We start from the raw sequence: 21731 nt of genomic DNA, 5'->3' as shown, positions 1-21731 counted from the left end.
AACCATCATTTTCTAATTTAGATTTTCTTCTTTTTTTTTACTCACGATTTCCTTTTCCTGTGTGTAACGTCTTGATTGCAACCATAAAAAGTCACCGATTAGCATATTAATTCAAATCACAAGCCGTCGAAACGGAGGGAAATTGACTGTCAACACAGCCGCTCTCAGCCAGTGTTTGGCCTTTAGATCATCTTTCCAATTAACAGTCAAACTATTGGCAAACACATAAGGTGTGAAGCAAGAAAAAGCCTTTTATCTCCAGTACAGACAGAATAGCATCAACTAATTACATCCCTCCTCGCCTCTCTGAGTGAGACTTATCGCAGGAGTGAAAAAGTGCCTCAGGTGTGGGTCACCAGAGGGAACAGCAGCATCTCTGCGTCACCTGTGTGTGGGACGTCAGGAATAATTAATGAAAGTGGTTCATTTTTTCTCTGCATGACGAGCATGTGTGTGTTTTGTCTGCGTGTGTGCATGTCAGTAGTTGATTAAAAGGAGATAATCCTCTCAGATAATCCATCGACATAATGGTCACAGAAATGAATTAAAGGCTTTTTCTGCTGAACTTTTAGTCACTTACTCAAGACCGCAGATTCGAATGCGTTATCTCACTCGGTCGGGTTAAGCGAACATCATGTACTTGTGATATTGTAGATTCACTTCGGCACCAGCACGCTTTCCCCACATGGCCTCATCTCTCTCTCGCCTCCTCAGTTTTACCACGACGCCTGTCTAATTTAGCGGAAATGCCAGAAACATAATGTATGCACTGCAAGCTGATCAAATGTTTTTGATGCTATTTTAAAGCTGTAATTACAGAGTGGATTCGGTGGATAATTTATAATGAGTGTTTATCATTCATTACGAGTGTTTATTTGAATGTAAAATTGCATTAATGTTGGTTTGCAGATGAAGTGATGATGCCTGCGCACCTGGCAGAATTATTCTAATTGAAGGGTAGATTAGATTGAACATGTCACTGCAACTTAAGAGCTGAATGATTGATTGTCTTCATGTCTGAAGATGTTTGTACCTTTTTGTGAAGGACGAACCAATCATGCGTGAAATGAAAATTGAAGTGCCGTTTTAACCGTGTGTGTGTGTTTATGTGTGTTTCCTTAGCTGGATGAAGGCACTCCGCCTGAACCCGAGGGCTCATTTGTAGATTACCAGACCAGTATGGTGAAACACTCTAAAGCCATTGCTGTCACCGCTCAAGAAATGGTAAGCCCTCAAAATAACTGTTTACATTGTTAGACTGTTTTGGAAATGTGACCGTGACTTGGGAATAAATTATTGTTGATTAGATGGAAAAAAAATATGAAACCAACCTGTGTATAATAAACTAGAACATCAAAATGTGGTTTATCTGTCACAGCAGTTGGTAGAAGTGTAAATGTCTCTTTATACACACACAGCCTCAGGTAAAATGTCTTCTGGGTTAAATGGAGCACAAATTTTGGTTCATTACCACCTGCTTTGTTTCACGTATACTGTGTTTAAATGGAACACTATATAATAAAGCACATTATTATTGTACCGGCAGCGCCCTCCTGTAGAGTTTATTAACAAGGAGCCCAGAGAGGAAGTGAAGTAAACATGCGTGTTTCAGTTTGGACTGACAGTCGGTGTGTGTTTATCCCTCAGATGACCAAATCAGTGACATGTCCAGATGAGCTGGGAGGCCTGGCCTCTCAGGTCACCGTGGACTACAGCCAGCTGGCCGTTCAGGGACGACTGGCTGCCTACACAGCTGAGCCAGAGGAGGTGAGGATGGCCTGGGTGTCACATTGTCTTCCCCATTACACTACATGCTACATCAGTGTGGCAGATTTATATTTTTAACACTTATATCTGCATGTGTATACATAAATGGTACGTGAACAATTAGCACATTTACAGTGCACTATTTTATTTTTATCTAAATTGGATGTCTTATTTTTGCATGAAAATTGCAGTTCATTTGTATTGTACCGTGTTCTCTGTTATCCAGATCGGTTTCCAGATTAAGAATCGAGTGCAGGAGCTCGGACACGGCTGCATCTTCCTCGTCCAGAAGGCTGGATCCCTGCAGATCACTCCCTCTGACGGCTTCACCAAACGAGAGCTCATTGAATGTGCCCGCGCTGTCACAGAGAAGGTATTACCCCATCCCCCAACCTTTTCCAATCCAACTCTCTTTTTCATAGACACATTTATGTCTTTTTTAGGGGGGTACAGGGGGTCTTTAGGGGGAGATAGCAGTTGATGTCACATAGCAGTGGTGTACATCATCTGAAAGCTGGAAACCTGAAGATTAATTTGGGATGCAGCTCAGCACTGTGTGTCAAGTTCTTCTAGTCATAAAATAGAAATTAACATGAATTTATTAATTAATTGATAAAAATTGATTTTGAAACTGTATAAGGGCTTATAACATCGTGATAGAAGTATATGATGGCCATCCCCATGATATATTATGTATCATAAGTTGTTGCAGCAATTTTTGGGTTGATACCATTTGTTACACAGATTTGGGGCTAAATTTAACCATTTTTTACCATTCAAGAATTGATAAAAATGATCCAAAATACCACATTAAGACACCAAGACCTTGAGGAACACCATAGAAAAAGCCATGCTGTGATTTGGCATCAACAACTTTTGATATTTTGACCCTGAATGCCTTACTGTAGGTCTCTAGTTTGTGGTTGTAAAGTTTCATGATGCTGTGATTATCCTAGAGGTCACAACAGGTCATTTTATACAGTGAGGTCAAATTAAAAAAAAAAATGAAATGGCTACTATGAGGACTAACATCATTACACATGAATAAAATTGGAGCTTTACAGTCATACACAATTTATGCAAGTGTTTAGGGACCCCAGTATGCAGAAATATTCAAATAAACCATTTTTAGAAAAGGCAAAAATAACACATTGAAAGTGAGCCTGCTTCAGCCTCTGAAAGACTGTTAAGTCAGCTGAGGTCTAGGTTCAAATTTAGTTGTCTTTTATGTATAAGAAATGTACATAGTTGTGTCGGTTAATGTGTTTTATCATATATTGATTATCTAAGTTGCCCCTTACATCAACCCAATATATCACTTTTTTAATTATGTTGATACCAAACCCCTCACGGCTGGAGGTTTTCCTGCTCGGCCTGGTATGATCTAAAATAACTTTGTACTGTGTTGTCCTTTACTGGAATAGTAAAAACTTATTTTCTCACCAAATGACTCTGCTCTCATGGTATCAACAGTATAAAAGGGTTAGAGCTATAATTCATTTTATCACATACCCCTGAATTAATGCATTTTGGAAGAAACTATTTGCTAACGGCATGCTTTAGCTTCAAAGGCTGACTGTTTAATTCATAGTTCTTGGCGAAATGCATTACTCTGCAGACTGTTTTAATAATTCATGCTTGAGTATTGCACCGATCATATGCAAGCAGTCCAGCTGTGCTCCGTGAATGCAAACATATTCCTCTAGAGGTATCAGTAGTAGGGAATCCCCTGCTGTATAGATACCACTCTAAAATTATGACCAGTTTATCATTACATCTAACACCTCCATGCTTGTTCTGTTTTGATCTCCTAACCCATCATTTCTTTTATGTAAGAATTCAAGTGCCAAGTCTTTTTGCTTCTGTAGTAGCAAGCGTCCAGAAACATCAGTTAATCAATTTCTGCTGCCGCTCAGGCATCTGTGAGGAAAACAAATGGAGTCGAAACCAGTTTGACACGTACTCATTTCCCCGAGTGAGTGATGTTGTGCATCGCTCTGCGCTGACATGGTGTTTTGCTGTCGCAGCAAATTTTTAAATCCTCTTGCGACTAGTGTTTTGGGCTTCTCGATTGAATGCATTATTTATCACGTTCCAAGGAGATGCATTTCACAAACAATGCAAAATGGAAGTGTTTGTCAGAATCTATAGCAGCGTGCTGCTTTATTTTCTGCCGTTTTGACCAGTAAAGATGCGTAGTAATACTTTATAATAACCATAATTTATAAATGGTATATTAATAGTTAATTAACAACATTTTAATTATCAATTTACCATTTATGAATGTTGGTTATTATTAAGTGTTACCAGATGGGGACAACTCCACTCCCAATTGACCAAAACTAGTAATAAGTAGTAAAACTACTTTACAGTGAGAAACTAATTCCAAAAAATACATTGGTTGTGTACAAAAATAGATAAAATACACTAATCCAGCTGCTTTTCAAACACTTCAGGTATGTAAAATGCACTTTCTGCCTCAGGCGAAGATATCTGTGTATCCTCACCTGTGTGATTATAGGGTGTGATGTTTGTGTGTGTCCTCAGGTGTCCTTGGTGCTCTCGGCCCTCCAGGCAGGCAACAAGGGCACTCAGGCCTGCATCACAGCAGCCAGCGCGGTGTCGGGCATCATCGGCGACCTGGACACCACCATCATGTTCGCCTCCGCCGGCACGCTCAACGCAGAGAACGACGAGTCCTTCGCTGACCACAGGTGAGAGCAGATTGTGTCTGTATACAAATACAAGTGTGTGAGACATCACTTAAGTCTACAAGTACAAGACGTGACTGAAGATTTGCCCTCTGGTTTCACGTTTCATGTGAAACAGACAGAATGACATATTAGCTGGTGAACAAGGAGGCAGGAAGTCTCTGGAGTTAGAAACTACAAATTACCCCTCAGGGTTTGAAAGATAGAGGAAGTGTCACATCTTTTACTCTTCTTGCTCTTAGACTAAAATCTCCACTTGGAGGCAGGATTCCCATGGAGCTTAAAAAAAAAAAAAGTCTGAAATAATTCTGGTTATATTCTATGAAATCCCACATTGTTCTGTAAAAGTGTAATAAAAGTATCCATAACCTAGTGTATGACTTGTCATAAACTTAGTCAGCTTAGTTATTTTTGAATGAATGTAGTTCAAAGAGATACATATCTAATGATCCAAGACAAAGACTTGGCACATTACATGCAACTATGACCAAAAATGATTAACCTAGATCCTGACAGATAATTGTTAGTGAAATTGTGCTGTACCCGACTGAAGAAGATCATGAAAGCGAAAATGTAGAGAAGCCCTGGCGGGCCAGGATGAAAGGGAATGAAATCACTTTTTATCTCAAATTATGTCACGCAGCTCGCTTAAAAAAATCAAAGAAGAAACTTTGCAGCGGCTTCCTACAATTTCTCTTGTCACTTTTAGAGAAATAACAGACTTGACTCGTGATCTCACCTATCCCCTTTGTGTTTTGCGCCGGCTTTGATGTACGAATGTCTTTGTTATGAAGAGAGATGTGCGCCATTGTGCATCATTTTGATGACTGTGATTCACATGCATTTGCATTTTTAGTACTCTGAGTGAAAGAATATCCAACGCTTCCGTCTCCCTTCTTCTTCTGCCTCCTCAGGGAAAACATTTTGAAGACGGCCAAAGCTCTGGTGGAGGACACAAAGATGCTGGTGTCCGGTGCGGCTTCCGGTCAGGACAGGTTGGCTCAGGCCGCCCATTCTTCTGCCAAAACCATCACCCAGCTCACAGATGTGGTCAAACTGGGAGCTGCCAGTATTGGCGCTGATGACCCGGAGACGCAGGTTAGCCAGTCTTGTTTTTCTTCCCTCAGTTTGTCCTTTATTCACTGTGCCTGTTATCAGAGATATGGAGGAGTGAGCCGTGCATTGCAATAGCCTTTCAGAGTGTTGTCTCTTTCCCGGGCTGAGTTGTAATAAATGTTGTTGTCCATCTGCGTGTCCTTTCTCTAGGTGGTTCTGATAAATGCTGTCAAAGATGTGGCCAAGGCGCTGGCTGAGCTCATTAGTGCCACCAAGTGTGCCGCTGGCAAGTCAGCAGATGATCCGTCTATGTACCAGCTGAAGAGCGCTGCCAAGGTGAGGAGATCAGGGAGTCTGCAGGTCCTGGAACTATGTCATCTGATTAAAGGCCTCCAGTGGGCTTGAATACAGTTAAATATGGTGCCTATGCCGTATTGTCTTCAGAATTAGAAATCTTAAATTAGCATAATCAAATAATTTTTTCCAATGATGATAACAGTCTTATTTTCCCTTGCAGCTGATATGATAAAAGGTCTATTAAAATTCTGTATGTATGCATAACAGACATCCTCCTCTTCCTCGGGCAAGGCCATTAATCAGCCGCAGCACCTCTCCTGTTCACATGAGTTAAACTGAGGACGTCGTCTCAGTAATGTAAATAGCCAGGAAATTGATGTTCTGGATAACAGGAGACCGGTGATATTTGTATCCAAGATAAATCATCCGAATCCTTGGCTTCAACACATATGCAGTGTAAATTCTCAAAGCCACATAATCCACCGATGACACCGCTGACTGCTCATTATCACCTCGAGCTGTGAAGTTTCAAAAAAAGTCAGTTTCACAGTCTGCGGCAGCTCAGTGTGTCATGGAGTCTTTCAGATGATAACAACCTGCCTCACATGTTAGGACCTGAGGTGGAAAAAAAATCTTGTAAACTATTTATAAGATTTTAGCTTCAAGTCTTCAGAATCAGTTGTTGATCCCCCGGGGGACATTGAGATGAGACATATAAGAAAAAAAATTAAATAAAGGAGTATGTAACATGTCAATTATTTACATAATGCTACAATATATATGTAGAGAAATCTAAATAAATAATACAAATAAAAAATGAGAAATATAAGAAATATGTACAAATATGTGCATCAAACACATACAATATATTGCCACACTAAATAATTAAATTTGCTGATAATGCAAAGAATAATATTAACAAGAATTAAATAAGAATATTTCTTGAAATGTAAGAATTGTTAAATGTACAATTTTTTGTACAGTTAAGTTAAGTCAGTATTGTACATAAGAATAATAATAAATTATGGGGGATTAGCTGCAGACCGGTGAAATAAGTCCAAGGGTACCAGTCTATTGTCTTGAGGGCTATGGGCTTTCCTGCATGGGTGCTGTGCGCCCCCTATCTTTGAGATTGATGTACTACACCCTCATAGTCCTGATCAATGCTTGAACCACAGAAGAAAACACTAGGGGCTTATATCCATGATCATACAAAAAAAATGCAAAATTAGCTAAATACTCTTAGAATGTGAGACATTTTAGGGTGAGCCAGTGTGAGACATATTGTGTTGCAGTGGACTGGATGTGACGATCTGTAGGTATCAGTCGTTCTTTACTCTGTCTTTGTATTTTTCATATCCTCTCATTGCTCATTGTCAGATATTAAGTAACATATTTTTTTTTCTCCGTTGAATCAAAATTGATTGAACTATACTTCCCAGGTCATCTACTCTGATGCACATACTTCTGCCATCATGATACCTAAACATGCTTTAGCGCTCCATCCCCACTGTTGTGAAATGTTGATGTGTATGAACAACGATTTGATCAGTTTTCACTTCTTGTGTTCTGTTGTTTGTCTGTTAGGTGATGGTGACCAACGTGACGTCCCTGCTGAAGACGGTCAAAGCCGTAGAGGACGAGGCCACTCGAGGCACCAGAGCACTGGAGGCCACAATCGAGTGTATCAAACAGGAACTGGCGGTGAGGACGGATGGAGGGGCGTGTGCATAGATGGATGTTGGTGATACAGTATCACCAGTATTACATACTGTATGACTGATCTCCCAAATGACACCCACCCACTTTTTTTCCCCAGGTGTTTCAATCCAGGGTTGCTCCCAACAAGACGACCACACCTGAGGAGTTCATTCGCATGACTAAGGGCATCACCATGGCAACTGCTAAAGCAGTAGCTGCAGGGAACTCTGCCCGGCAGGAGGATATCATCCACACAGCCAACCTCAGCCGCAAGGCCATTTCAGACATGCTCACCACCTGCAAGGTTCTTCTTTTACCTTCCCAGTAGAAAAATTCATTACTGTCAGGTCATTACATGATGTCTGAAAAATATATTTTATATATGTAAGGAAAGTTTAACAGTCCTTTTTGAACCTGGAGCGTATACATTTCTGTCTTTCAGCAAGCGGCCTACCATCCAGAGGTCAGTGAGGAGGTGATGAACAGAGCGCTGATGTTCGGGTCAGAGTGCACAACTGGATACATCGATCTTCTGGAACAAGTGCTAATGGTAGGTTGAACATTGTGTCAGTCAGAAAGAGAGAGAGAGAGATATTTCGTTGTTTTGCATTCACAATTAAGACAGTGAATGTTTACGGTAACTAACATTTCAGATGTACGCTCTCATAATGCTGAAATACATCAGACGGATTTTCCCCTTTAACTTATTCTCCCCTTCAATTTCTCTTTCTAAATAAAGAAAAAACTTGACGGTACACTGTGTATGCAAGTTGTCAGATAAATAGTATATTTTGTATCTGATTGTTCCAACATCTCTTTGAAACTGTATGATGCTCATAGTGATATATTCAAACCCAAGATGCCAGTATTTTATGGGTGCAAAATTACATAAACTGGAAACATTTTAGATTCAGCTTATGAATCATTTTATATGCATTTCTCTGCTGTTCAGCCGGATATATTTGATATCTTTAGAAATTTGGGGACTTTAACTTAAAGGCACAATGAGTAGGATTTTCCTTAAAAAAACAATGTATAGACTGATACCAAAATAATCTGTCTCAGTCATCGGTTATGACCCACTAGAAGTGTGTGGTGGTGTCTGTATCTGCAGAGTCCCTGCAGCCATCTGCCTGGCTTTTCTCTTTTCTTTTCATTTTGTTGTGTTCGGGACGTTTCTGGGTGTCGAGCTCTGTAAAAACGTAGCAACTACAGAGTCAGATCTTAAGCACGCATCCAAGAGGAAGCTACAAAAATGGCGGACACATTATTATATATTTTTTTGCAGTGCCATAACTGCCATGATTTTCATTAATTCAGTGGAAACCACTTTCCTCATTTTTGGCACACAACCAGAGGAATATTGTCTCAGTTGTTTCAAGTCTTTTCAGGCAGAATAGTGTTTGTAAAATGTGTGTTTTTGTGTGTGTGTGTGTGTGTGTGTGTGTGTGTGTGTGTGTGTGTGTGTGTGTGTGTGTGTGTGTGTGTGTGTGTGTGTGTGTGTGTGTGTGTGTTGTGTGTGTGTGTGTGTGTGTGTGTGTGTGTGTGTGTGTAGGTCCTGCAGAGGCCCACCGGAGATCAGAAGCAACAGCTGGCACATTGCTCCAAACGAGTGGCAGGAGCCGTCACAGAGCTCATCCAGACCGCCGAGGCCATGAAAGGTAAGGGCTCACACACACACTGATTCATTCTACAGTGTTATATGTGATGAGCTCAAATAACTTTTATTTCTTTACTAATGAAGCTTCCAACACATGTTTATAATCCCCACTAGGAGGCTACTACATCTATGAAAGAATAAGCTTTTAATTTCCCAAATAACAGCGAAACATTCCTTTAAACAATCTTTTGGTGATATCCCTGTCCTCTTTCTCTTTGCTACAGATGGAGGTAAGTTAGGATTGTTTTCTGTACTGTGACTTATTTCACCAGCTGTGAGCTGTTCCACACCTTCTCTCCTCGACGCTAACATTGATTCATTTATTAATCTCATTTTGAAATCCAGCTGCTCTCAGGCTTCTCAAGTGCAATGAGTCAGCTCCTGCCATCGCGCTTATCTCACATTAAATAAATCACTCCATCTTCATTGCAGTGAATGGCAGCGTGTGGCTTCCATCAGCTATGCATGTAATGCAGTGAAGTGTGGCACTCTTCTTCTTTTTTTTTTTTTCTGTGTGATCACAGTTTCATTGTTGTGTGGCATGATCTTGTGACACACCGTTTTCTGTAGTATTTTGTTGAAATCCTATTTATAGATCTTTTAAATCCTAATTGCGTGTGTGTGCATGCGTGCCTCAGGTTCAGAGTGGGTGGACCCCGAGGATCCAACAGTGATCGCAGAGACGGAGCTGCTCGGAGCAGCGGCGTCCATCGAAGCAGCAGCTAAGAAGCTGGAGCAGCTCAAACCCAGAGCCAAGCCCAAGGTGGGTGACCACATGACGGATAACTCACTGGGACTCTGTCAGTGTGTGGAGAGGTGAAGGAGATAGTGGTTTCACTACAGAGTTGTAGAAAAAGAAGATGATTTTGCAGTGTAAAGCTTTAATACTATAAGACCATAACTCTGTGTTGGAAGCTTTTCAAACTGCAGAAAAAAATGTATATCACAGTAAGTAATGACTCATGAAACACAAGCTTTCATTGCAATGGTTAAAGGGGACATATCATGAAAAACTCCTACCAACCCACAAACTGTGAAATAAGAAACCCAGTCAGTTTTTTGTGGGCCGCCTAGATCAGAAAACATGTGATTCAACAGCTATTCAGATTTGGCTCCCCTTTCTATGTCACATGCAGGCTCATCAGAATATACCACCCACAGCTTGAAAACTACCTTTGCAAAGGTGCACCATATTAGACTGGGCTTTTTCAGGAGGGGGGCTTAAAGAGACAGACGCTAAAACGGAGCGTTTCAGACAGAGGGTGAATACAATACAGGTATATTCAGACAGACAGGATGAGAAAAACAAGATGTTTTTTAACATTAAAGCATGTAAACATGTTCTAGTAAAAACTCGGAGGTAGAAGTATGAACCTGGAAATGAGCACAATATTTCCCCTTTAATATAAATGTATAGATAGTAGGCAGTGGTGGAAGAAGTAATCAGATATTTTTAGTAAAAGTAATAATACCACAATGTAAAAAATACTCTGTTACAAGTAAAAGTCCTGCATTCAAAAGTTGACTTAAGTAAAAATACAGAAGTATATAGTATTGAAACATGGCCCTTTTTACCTTTATCACTGTCTGTAAACATCTCTATGTTGTTTTTTTGTGGTTTATACTCAAGTTTCAGTGTTAATGTTGGGAGTTTGTGATTTCACAGTAACAAAATGACAAGTTTTTGGTCTTTTTTGACATTCACAGAAAGGTTGCTCTGTGTCTTGTGCCGTCTCCTCCCTGTTGCATATCCCCATCAAATTTTCTTTTAACCTTGATTTAAGATCACGACTTCACCAGAATCTCTTAATTTGAATAACAATCACAGACACTAAAGTTTGACCCATTATTGGATATCCATGCCCATCAAAGTTTTACTTTTTGAGTTTCATCTTCTCTCATTGTTGAGGTGAAAACTCCCACATTATATTATCTTCAGCCATATCCCCTTCTGCCATGTTTCCCCTCCTCCTCCTCCTCCAATCATCCGTCCATCTGTGGTAGTTGTAGCTAAAGTTTGTCCCAGTTTATGTCCTCTGGCTCCCAGATAACCCCTCCCCTCCTCCCCTGCCTGCCCCCACCACCGGAGGCCTTCTCTGCAGGGCTCTGTCTGATATGTTTGATATATTAGGTTGTTATTCAGTCCCAACTATATATCAAACATATTCCTACAGTGTCCCGCTCTGTCTACAGACTTGTGGTGTGATTGTGTTTGTGCGTGAAAGTGTGTGTGTTTTAAATGACTTGAGTATGATTGGATGTGTAATACTGACAGATAATCTTCGTGCAGAGTCTTGTTTCTTCTTCGGTGGTACCTCGCACCTTTTATCAGCTGTTTCAAGAGATGCTTTGTATCTGGCTGTGTGAAGCTTTTGGAAGTTTTGTTTCTCGTGACAGTATTGATGAGAAAATCATTAATCAGATGTAACTTTTTCCATCCCAAAGTTAAAAAAAAATGTGTATGCTAGAAAAATGCTCTCAGTGGCACTAGATTGAGTTGACCAGAGTCACATTTGGGAGCGATCAGCGATGATTTGACATAGCGTTTCACTTTAAATCCTAGTGGTACTGAAGGTAACAAACGTCAGCCTCATGAAGGATCCTGTCTGACTGATTGGTCTCTTCCCCCTCAGCAGGCGGACGAGACGCTGAACTTCGAGGAGCAGATCCTGGAGGCAGCCAAGTCAATCGCTGCAGCCACTAGTGCTTTGGTGAAATCGGCCTCGGCCGCCCAGAGAGAGCTGGTGGCTCAGGGAAAAGTGGGCCTCATCCCTGCCAACGCTGTGGACGACGGACAGTGGTCCCAGGGGCTCATCTCTGCTGTAAGTGTGGAGTGAAAGGACAATTTTTTACGTAGTATAACAATATGAGGAACAATTTTGCCAACAAATTTTCTTTCTCGGCTTCTCCCTTCCAGGCGCGTATGGTAGCAGCAGCGACCAGCAACCTGTGTGAGGCAGCCAACGCCTCCGTGCAAGGCCACGCAAGTGAGGAGAAGCTCATCTCTTCAGCCAAACAGGTGTCGTCCTCCACCGCCCAGCTGCTGGTGGCCTGTAAGGTGAAGGCTGACCAGGACTCCGAGGCCATGAGGAGACTACAGGTATAGCAACGACACACTCCAAACAAGAGGTTTAATTCAACTGCTTTAACAATTAGTTCTCATAACAACGGAGCAGGTTCAGTGTTCTTGTTAACTGTCTTTACTTTTTTAGCTGTTCTCAACTGATCTCTTTCTATAATAGATCGCTGGGAATGCGGTAAAGAAGGCGTCAGACAACTTGGTGCGGGCCGCTCAGAAGGCAGCGTTTGACAAAGCAGATGAAGCCAACGTGGTGGTCAAGACCAAGTTTGTGGGTGGAATAGCACAGGTAAGAACGTCGAGCAGTCGTTTCTGAACGTTAGTTTTTCTTGGCTAACCTGACTGGGAAACGATAACTCTGAAAACGTGATTGTTCATTTGATAGCTAGTTTTTCTATACTTATTAAATCATTTGTGACAAATTAATGTATTAGCATTAGATTACATTTATTTAAACATCCAAATTAAAGGTACATTGTGTAGGATTTGGTAGCATCTAGTGGTGTGGTTGCAGATTGCAACCAACTTGAGTACCCCTTCGCTCACTCCTCTTTCCAAGCCTGCAGTACCGGTAAGTCAGACGGCGGCTGGCGGTTAATGCCTCCAAAAAATGTAGACCGACTTTTGAAACACCCTCAGCTCCTCTTGTCTCTTCACGTTCTCACTGTTGTCAGAAAATATGTTATTTCTCTTCTTCATCCAGTACTCATGTCGATACTGTATTTGTAAGTAGGAATTGAGGCTTAGTACACCTGCACGCACACACAAACACACTCCTTGAGAGATGGCAACCAGATTGTTAATTTGTTAATATTTACTTTAAGCATATGTGAACCAAAAGTGGACTGAATGGGTTTTAAGCTGCTCTGTCAAAATGGGGTAATTTGGCAGTAATTTCAAAGAAAGTTCAAATAGGTTACTTGCTAATTATCACCTAATTACCATGAAATTTGCGGATCTGTAAGTGTTACCGTTAAAATGTTATATGCTTTATATTCAAATGTTTTTTTTGTCTGTCTAGATCATTGCGGCCCAGGAGGAGATGCTGAGAAAGGAGAGAGAGCTGGAAGAAGCCAGGAAGAAACTGGCTCAGATCAGACAGCAGCAGTACAAGTTCCTGCCCAGCGAGCTACGAGAGGACGACAACTAAACATTCAAACTCACATCTGCATTCGCTTGAAGCGGCGTGAAGAGCACAGCTGTGAATGCGTTGCGAGTGGCACACTTGAAAGCAGGTATGTGGCCGACAGCGACTTCAGATATGTCGTGACTGATTTAACAAACCAGTAAAGTCTGCAGTGAGTCCACGTCACACGGAAAGATCTCAAAGTCAACCGCTCGCAAGTTTGAAATACTACTGTATGGAACTGACTACTCTCTGAAAACAACGTAAAGATTGTGGTGATTCGACTGAAGAACTGCTTTTTGTCCTCATGTATAGCACAACTACTTTGACTGATCCGATCTGAACCAGAATGTGACATGCTCGGGACAAACAGCATAGCTCACATGCTCTCTTGTTTGCCCATAAGCTACAGTTTCTTTTTTTTTTAATTTTGTTTCACAAATTGCAGCTCTAGTTCATAAACTTCTCAGATGAAGAAATGATTGTATTGCCGTTCATATAAAATAGCCGTTTAACTGCAGCGTTACTCGGAGAGCGAAAACACTCTGAATCTATTGTCTGAATGTTGGCCTTTATGCTCCAATTTGGCTCCTTAATATCTGTTTAAATCATGTGACGTGTCTTGACTTAAATTCAGCGGTCATTAACCCCTTAAAGGAAGGTAGGATGCTTAATGGTGTTTCTTGGACCATACTGACACTTGTTTTTGGGAATCTTCCTTTAAAGTAGACAGTGATATAAGCGACTTTGCTTTCTGTCTTGTCTTTTGTTTATGCGGATATTGATGGGCTCTACACGCAAAATGTCTTTATAAGGTGCAACTCTACATGTTTGTCTAAGCTCTTGAATATCGTTGTCATCGTTTTCAGACTCAAGTAGAATGTTTTACATTACCTTAACCATGTGAATGCTTTTCTACACAGGACGACACATTACACTTTTAGAAGAAATATTTATTACTCCCGAAGTATTTTTTAGCAGAGAGGGGTCAGAAATGTTATTAACCACTAGCAGAGCTAGTGGTCCGATATCTTCCCCTTCAAACATCTTTTTTTTTAATTCCTTTTTATCATTTTGGGTATTGAGACCTACATACAGTATAAACAGAATTTGATCATGATGCAATAACATGGATGGTGCTTTAGGGGGAAGTATTGGTTTCCCTTACACCATGCAAACTTAAAGTAATAATCTAGGAGATGTTATTGTAGGAATCAGTGCTTAGAGTATATAGAATATGGTATGTTGACAGGGTAACCACCAGGCAGGTTGATTGGCTACAACATCATGCAAATTAAGAATACCTGTAAATACCTCAGACGTCTTGAATCAATTGAATGCCGTGCAGTGCCGCTTCTGTGCTTTGTCTGATGGTTATGACCCCCTGCAGATTTACTTTGGCCCTTCCCATGACGATTTTCTATCCCCACTATTACAGTGATTTTTATTCCTAGCAATACACAATCACTGCCAGGGATTGATTTGAGTCCATTCACCTCCAATTCTGTAAATTCAGAAAGCAGCAAAATTCTAAATCTGAAAATAACTTAGCAATAAGCTAAATTGTAACAAATAAAACTTGTGAGATTTGTTGACTGAAAGTGAAGCGACTGCAACGCTAATCACTGCAGTTCATCTCCCTTTTTGTCCATCAGTTTACGAATTTAAAGAGGACCTATTATGTTTATTTTCTGGTCAATTACTTGTATTTGGGGTTTTTACCAGAACATGTTTACATGATTTGATATTCAAAAAACGCTTTACCTTTCACCCTCTGTCCGAAACGCTCTGTTTGAGCTCCAATCTAGCAGCTAGGGAAAATGTGTTACCTGGTGACATCACCACATTACGGAAGAAAAGGCGGGACTTCAAGCAAGGCGTTTCAGGAGCAGTGTTTCTGTGGGGGAGAGTAACTCCCTTTGGCGTGGACTTTGGGCTTCGTAACTTTGCCGACCTTTTACATGCACAAAATAACACACTTAATAACAACACAAGGAAAGGGGAAAAAGCACAAAAGCATAATAGGTCCCCTTTAAGGGTGCTCTGTGCGACTTTACTGAATATACTACTTGCTGCAATAGAAGAACCTTTTTTGTTTACCGAGTTTGATTGTAGTGTGTTTGGTTGCCTCGTCTTACTTTATGGGCTGTGTTTCAATATTAAACTACAGTATATCGTAAGATCAGGTCCTGCTGTGAAAATGCATGGCTTTGTGCTTCAGATGCATCTCTTTGTTTATACAGTGGCAGAGTTAAACCTTTAAGGATGCACTGAGTGATTCTGACCTCCACGTACGAGACAGTATACCACAGCGAAACGGCTCAAGACAGACCGTCACGTTTCAGTTTTTGTTTTGGGGTCTGAATTCAAGTTTCAAGTGTTTTCTGGCATTGTATTTTGTGTGTGAGTGTGGGAGGGAGGGAGGGAATGGGAAGGGGGTCCACTACTCATCAGTCAAGTCTGTAGTGTTATTATTAGTGCCTTAGTCCGTAGCCCATACAGTGTCTGGTCTGCTTGAGTGACAGCTTCACCTCATCGGTCAGAAGAAGGTACTGGACGAGCAATTGTTTGGGGATGTTGGTTCATGTCCGTGGGGGGTTTTCTAACACGTGTTATCCCACTTGTTAACGTACTGTTCCTCTATAAGTGCTCAACCAACTGCATCCCCTCTTCTCTTTTACTCTCTCTGCCACATATAAGGCCTTTTGGGGATGACAGAGGAACTGTCCGCCAGTGAAAAAAATGTGTTGCTGTTTAAAATGTACCATCAGCATATATATATAAGTATGTATATTATACATATGGACACATTTTTGTACTGCATTCCATGGGCATGTACCACAGTGCTTCTAAACTTCGACTGACTGGAGATTTCGGTCTGTCAACTGCTTTATTGTATGTTATGAAGTCACTGAAATTTTATGGATTGGCTTTTTTTGTTTTTGTTTCTTGTGCTTTTAAGCCCCTATGAAAGATAAATGTGATATTTCGATATATCTGTCACCATTAAGATGTCATGACGCATTTCAACGATGTGGAGTAATTGAAGTGTTCTGTACGTTTTTCCCGCTCCGCCTAACAGAAATAAAATTATGAAGTTACTACAATAAAGATGAAGTGATAACATACAATATAAAAGATATTTATCTGGCCTCAATAAAACTATTTTTTGTATTCACTGAAAATAAAGCATTTCAATGTAACTTTTGTGTGTCAAGTTTCCTTTTGTGGAGTAAAGACAGAAATGTGTGTGCATTTGATTTTACACTGATTTTGATTTTCACACTACACTACACTACACTCTAACAACTGGCTCTAGAGAGGGTCATTCGCATTTTTGCGTCGGCCACCGTAGCTCTTCAACATGATCACTGCACTGCCAGATCCTACTGCTCCTTTAAATAAAGAATACACCTTTATACTACCGGTATATATTATATAAATTGGTGATTTTACAGGCTGATTCCAGTGTCTTCAGACTCAATATACTTAAATTTGAATACTTTGTTGACAGCCGTTGCCAAGGGGCATTATGTTTTCAAGTTGTCCATCCATCTGTACTATTCTCGTGAATGTGATATCTCAGGAACACCAGGAGGAAATTTCTTCAGATTTGGCACAAACGTCCACTTGGACTCAAGGATGACCTGAGTCCATTCAAAAAATGTGTTTTGTGAAGTCACAGTGACCTTTGACCTCACAAAACACATTCTTTTGGCCATAACTCTGTAACTCATATGCAAATTGTGACAATTTCTCACAAAGGTCTAACAGGATAAAATGATGAAGTGATGACATTTTGGACAGATATGGATTGAACTGCAACTATGAACTGCAACTTGTCTGGTTGGCGGAGGCATACAACTGTGAGGGGGTAATTCTAATTCTCATTAAACAAAATATATCATGATGTATATTTAATCAATACATCAGTGTTAAATAAAGGACTTTGCCTAAATAAAATACAGCTGAAAGTAAAAACATTTAAATCAGAAAATATCAAAGAATCTGTGAGACTACGAATCAAACCAAACATTCAATACCAACTTTCGACACTTTCTTCTTCACAAAACTTCACAGTTTTCAGTCCTTGAAGCCACAAACACATCTTGGTTGGTACTCAAAATATATTGAGGTTCAATACCCAGATCCAGAAGGACTCTACCCGAATGTTATACCTGTCAGTTTGGAGACGGCTTTGAAACAGTATATAGACCTTCATGTTGGGAAATAAAATTTACAGAGAGTAAAATTTGGCTGAATAGATAAAACATGAAACATCCAACTCTCCATGTGTGTTTGTTGCATCCTCTCACAACGTCTCAGTAGCAGTAGCCTACTGACAGGATACAGAACCACAACCAGTTCTCCGGTCTAACAGATAGAATAACAGAGAGGTGAGTGCTGGCAAGCGAACAAGGTCTCTTCAAGTGTTTCAGTCGAGTGTCAGGATGTGATGGTATATCTGAGTCGGCACTAAAACCTGACGCTATATTGAGTCCATGCTATGAAGTGAAAGGCGTGCTAAATTTGTCCGGTGCTAAAATTTGAGGTGGCAATGTCAATTACTGTGGCACAGCTGCTACTAACACCGCTTTTAAACCTGGAATCCCTTTTTCTGCCATTTTCTCTCAAGTTTAGCTCTTAGGCTACTGATGCGTACCCTTTTCCTAGTGAGAGAAATCTAACTCGGTTACTCTTTAACATTTTCTAGTTCCTTCTGGATCTGACATTTAACAAGAGGCCCTGTTACACTGACTTGGCTGAGGGGAAGACAGAAAAAACCCCTGGGTAAAAGGACCCGGGCATTGAATTTAATGTGGACAAGCAGCTGATGGATAGCTCATCCATTATTTTTATGCCCTAAATCTAATTATAATAAAAGTCAGAAAGCGGGTACGGTTACTGACGACTGCTGTGTGCTTCATAGCAAGGTTACAGGCCTCAGCCACTGAAGACAGTTGTATTCAATATAAGATTACCTGCTTTGATTTGTAGGCGCCACGGGCACAAACAGTACCTTCTCAGCCATTGGTTCATTTTACACATTTTCTTTTCAATAAAAAGATGATTGTCACATCCAGTTGTTATCTGTGTTACTCCAGTTATGGAAAATGACACACCAATGACGCTGTAACAAGCGTTGTGCACAGTAGCTAAACACACTCATCACACTGATATTTTTACATGACCTCACATATGAGCCCTGCACGTCTAAACCGTTCTGATGAGCTTGATCAGGTTGAATCACAGCAAGAGATAAAGTTTGATTCAGAAGGATTGGGTGGAACACCAACGTTATTCTGCCTCGATACTTTTAATTATTGAGGAGAAAGTGAGAATTTCTAGTCTAGACATTAACGATGAAATCATCGCAGTGCTCCCATTTTTGTCTGGGAGCTGCTCACCCAGCTGTCTCAACAAATCTATGACGAACCATTCAAACATCTCTGGCCTTCATTTGTGGTCTGACACTGCAGCATCAAGGTTTAACTCAACTGTGCTTTCACTATTTAGTCTGCAGACTGTTAAATTCCTTTAAAACACACACCACGCTGTGATACGCCACAGAAACAAAAATGTATGAGTTCTTCACAACAATAAATCAAAATGCATACTCAGCCATCAACAGACGATGGTCACCTAGTGAAATCAAGTTTCAAAGCGCTTTAAACTTCACATGTGGCTCTTTAAAAGGCTGTTACTTCATTGTTACAGGGCCACATAATCTCCTGCCTGATGGGAATTCTGGGAATACTGAGGATTGTTTCAATTATGGCGCCTGTCAGCATATAGTTGACTCTCAGGGGAACTTTTTTCTGGCGAACAGAACAATTAAAAGACATTTTTTTCCCATGTAGAAATATAACATTGATTTCAACTGAGCAATATACTCCAGAATGATTGCTAGGATGTGCAATAATGAGAAGGAATGTGGCTTATTAAGCCAATTTAACCATTTACTCAAGCCTGGAAATGAGGGGGCTCATTTTAAATAGACTTTAGATTGTGGATTGGCAAAGTTCCCTAGTATTAGTGTGAATAAAACAATGTGATTAAAGGCTCCAAAGAATCCTTGAAGATGAACACTTTGTGTTTGCTGCTGGCAAAATACTGAAAACATGTGTTACATGTAAGAGAATATAAAAAATCACAATCTGAGTTACATTAAAAAGACCTCTGTCTGCACTATAAAGAACTGTGAGCCCAAGTATTTAAGAATTATTTACAGAACCCTGAATCCAAACCCTAAACCTTAATCTGAGTAAATCGTTAATTGTTGGACAGGTACAATGTGTCGATGTTCATCTCTCTATCTGTCCAGGGTGCTAGGGTGACATGGATTTCGCCATGAGCCCCTCTGATCTCTGTATATGCCAGGCATGCCTGGCTGGCTGCTTAACAGTCCACAAAACACATGGTTGGATGACAACACAGTGACAGCTGACTGCCTTCAAAAAGCTACCAGCCTGGACCACTAAAAGAAATAAAATATAGTAAAATAAAGAGTAAAATACAGAAAAAAAGGGACAAATAATGGGATGCAAAATTATGAAAGTAAACTTGATATAAAATAATGTTAAAACAAGTCAAAATTTAGCTACAAAAACTTTGAGAGTAATTTCTTGGACCCTCCAAGTGTTTCTCAAATCAAGAAGTATTTATTATTGGGTCAAGATTTATCCAGTTCTATGTGTGATTGATCAAGACCACAATAGTGAATGATCTGATTTGAAAGAAAGCTAAAAGGCTCAGTGAGGGTGGGAGCAGCTATACGAGGGCCATATGGAGTCAAACAGATGCTCTCCAAGCAGGAGGATCCCATAAATATGCACTCAACAAAAACGTGTTTTTCAGCTCGAATTATCTCTGCCATCAACACGGCGTTATCGCCCAGAGACCTGCGACTCAGACCATTCTCTGTAAAAACTAGAGATGGTTTTACGTGAAAATCCCAATAGATCAGCAGTTTATACTCAAACCAGCCCATCTGCCACATTCAAAGTCACTAAAATCACCTTTCTTCCCCATTCTGATGCTTGGTTTGAATTTCTGCAGATCATCTTGTCCATATCTGCCTAAATACATTGAGTTGCTGCCATGTGATTGGCTGATTAGATATTTGCATTGACGAGCAGTTGAACAGATGTATAATAAAATGACTACAAACTAGGATAAATATGTTAATTCAGTCTATAAATGTCTACACATTATCCCACCAACCATAAAACACACCTTTTCATCTACAATGATAGATATTTCAAAGGATTACTAATGACACGTGATTGATTCAATTTATTTTCATGTCTGGGAAAAATTTGTGATTAAATGGATTAACTTATAATTACCCATACCTGGAGCTTAATTTTTCTTCTCAAGGTCCAATTTCCCCAACATGTACAAAAAATGAATTACTGTAGTCTAGTCGACTGTAAACTATTATTACTCAACCATCCAGCAGTCCAGACCACAGGTTGTGTGTGACAGCTGCGGCTGTGCCAGTGGCCCCTTGAACTATCACAGAGGCACAGAGGAGGGGGGTGGGGGGGATGTGGAAATGCCAAAGCTTCTGTATCTTCAACTGCGGTCCATTTGAGATCAAACTCTCAGGCTTGTATTAGCTGAGAGAGGAGTTGAACAAGCTTAATGATACACCTCTACGGAGAGCAAAGCCTATCTGGTTGCTGTTCAGATATTCGAACTATGCTGTGAGGGAGCTGTTAAAATGATCCCCAGAAGACAAACAAGCCATACTGGCTAATATGACACCCCAGAGAGAGACAAGAACTTTCACAGTGGGCTTATCCAATCACATGTATTTGTTTTGTATGAATAGCTCTGATGCATGGGGGGCTATTACAATTCATTCTGGCACCATCTGTTGAAAAGAAATGTTGAAATTTGTTGTGAGTACATGATTCATTAAAACAGTGTCTGAAATCCTTTATTTTGGCACAACCAGATGTAAAAATATATAAAAATAACAAATTAAATTGTTAAACAATGGTCAAATTATTCATAATTTGCCTTTACTCACATGTAGTTTATGGGTTATTTTCCTGGATGATAATAAGGTCAGTAAGTTTAACCCCCCTCAGAGGAGCTACTACTTCTTTCAGTCTTCAAACTCTACTTGCTACCTGTCATTTGGGGGGTGTTACTTATAGGAGTGGACTGAGAAGTCTTGATGTGCCCTCCTCCTGATACTCCTCCTATACGCCATGTAGAGTCATAGAAATGTCCCTGAAGAGCGAATCACTGAAGAGATCCAGGGAAAAAAAGACAGGTCCCGTTGAGAAACAGCTGCAGTTGTTTCCAAAAAGGTATTGGGTA

General features: G+C 40.3%; 1 protein-coding gene across 4 annotated transcripts in view; it reads left to right on the top strand.

Annotated features, from left to right (window-relative positions):
* The window catches only part of tln2a (talin 2a), a 111583-nt gene extending 94983 nt beyond the window's left edge, over positions 1–16600 (top strand). The window contains exons 42-57 of one of the 4 annotated variants that reach the window (XM_037789226.1): positions 1123–1224; positions 1648–1767; positions 1994–2140; positions 4315–4481; positions 5393–5576; positions 5745–5870; positions 7419–7535; positions 7651–7836; positions 7975–8082; positions 9088–9193; positions 9417–9422; positions 9831–9955; positions 11829–12014; positions 12110–12292; positions 12435–12560; positions 13293–16600. In XM_037789226.1, the coding sequence (XP_037645154.1) occupies positions 1123–1224; positions 1648–1767; positions 1994–2140; positions 4315–4481; positions 5393–5576; positions 5745–5870; positions 7419–7535; positions 7651–7836; positions 7975–8082; positions 9088–9193; positions 9417–9422; positions 9831–9955; positions 11829–12014; positions 12110–12292; positions 12435–12560; positions 13293–13421 (2118 nt within the window). In that variant the 3' untranslated portion in view covers positions 13422–16600. Of the gene's footprint in view, positions 1–1122; positions 1225–1647; positions 1768–1993; positions 2141–4314; positions 4482–5392; positions 5577–5744; positions 5871–7418; positions 7536–7650; positions 7837–7974; positions 8083–9087; positions 9194–9416; positions 9423–9830; positions 9956–11825; positions 12015–12109; positions 12293–12434; positions 12561–13292 lie in introns of all 4 variants that reach the window. The other 3 variants (XM_037789206.1, XM_037789217.1, XM_037789235.1) reach the window with 3 other exon arrangements.
* The last annotated feature ends 5131 nt before the right edge of the window (positions 16601–21731 follow it).

Source organism: Sebastes umbrosus, chromosome 2, assembly GCF_015220745.1.
Source record: "Sebastes umbrosus isolate fSebUmb1 chromosome 2, fSebUmb1.pri, whole genome shotgun sequence".
NCBI classification, from domain to species: domain Eukaryota; kingdom Metazoa; phylum Chordata; class Actinopteri; order Perciformes; family Sebastidae; genus Sebastes; species Sebastes umbrosus.
The sequence above is the reverse complement of the archived record's forward strand: the minus strand, read 5'-3'. Positions and strand labels throughout refer to the sequence as shown.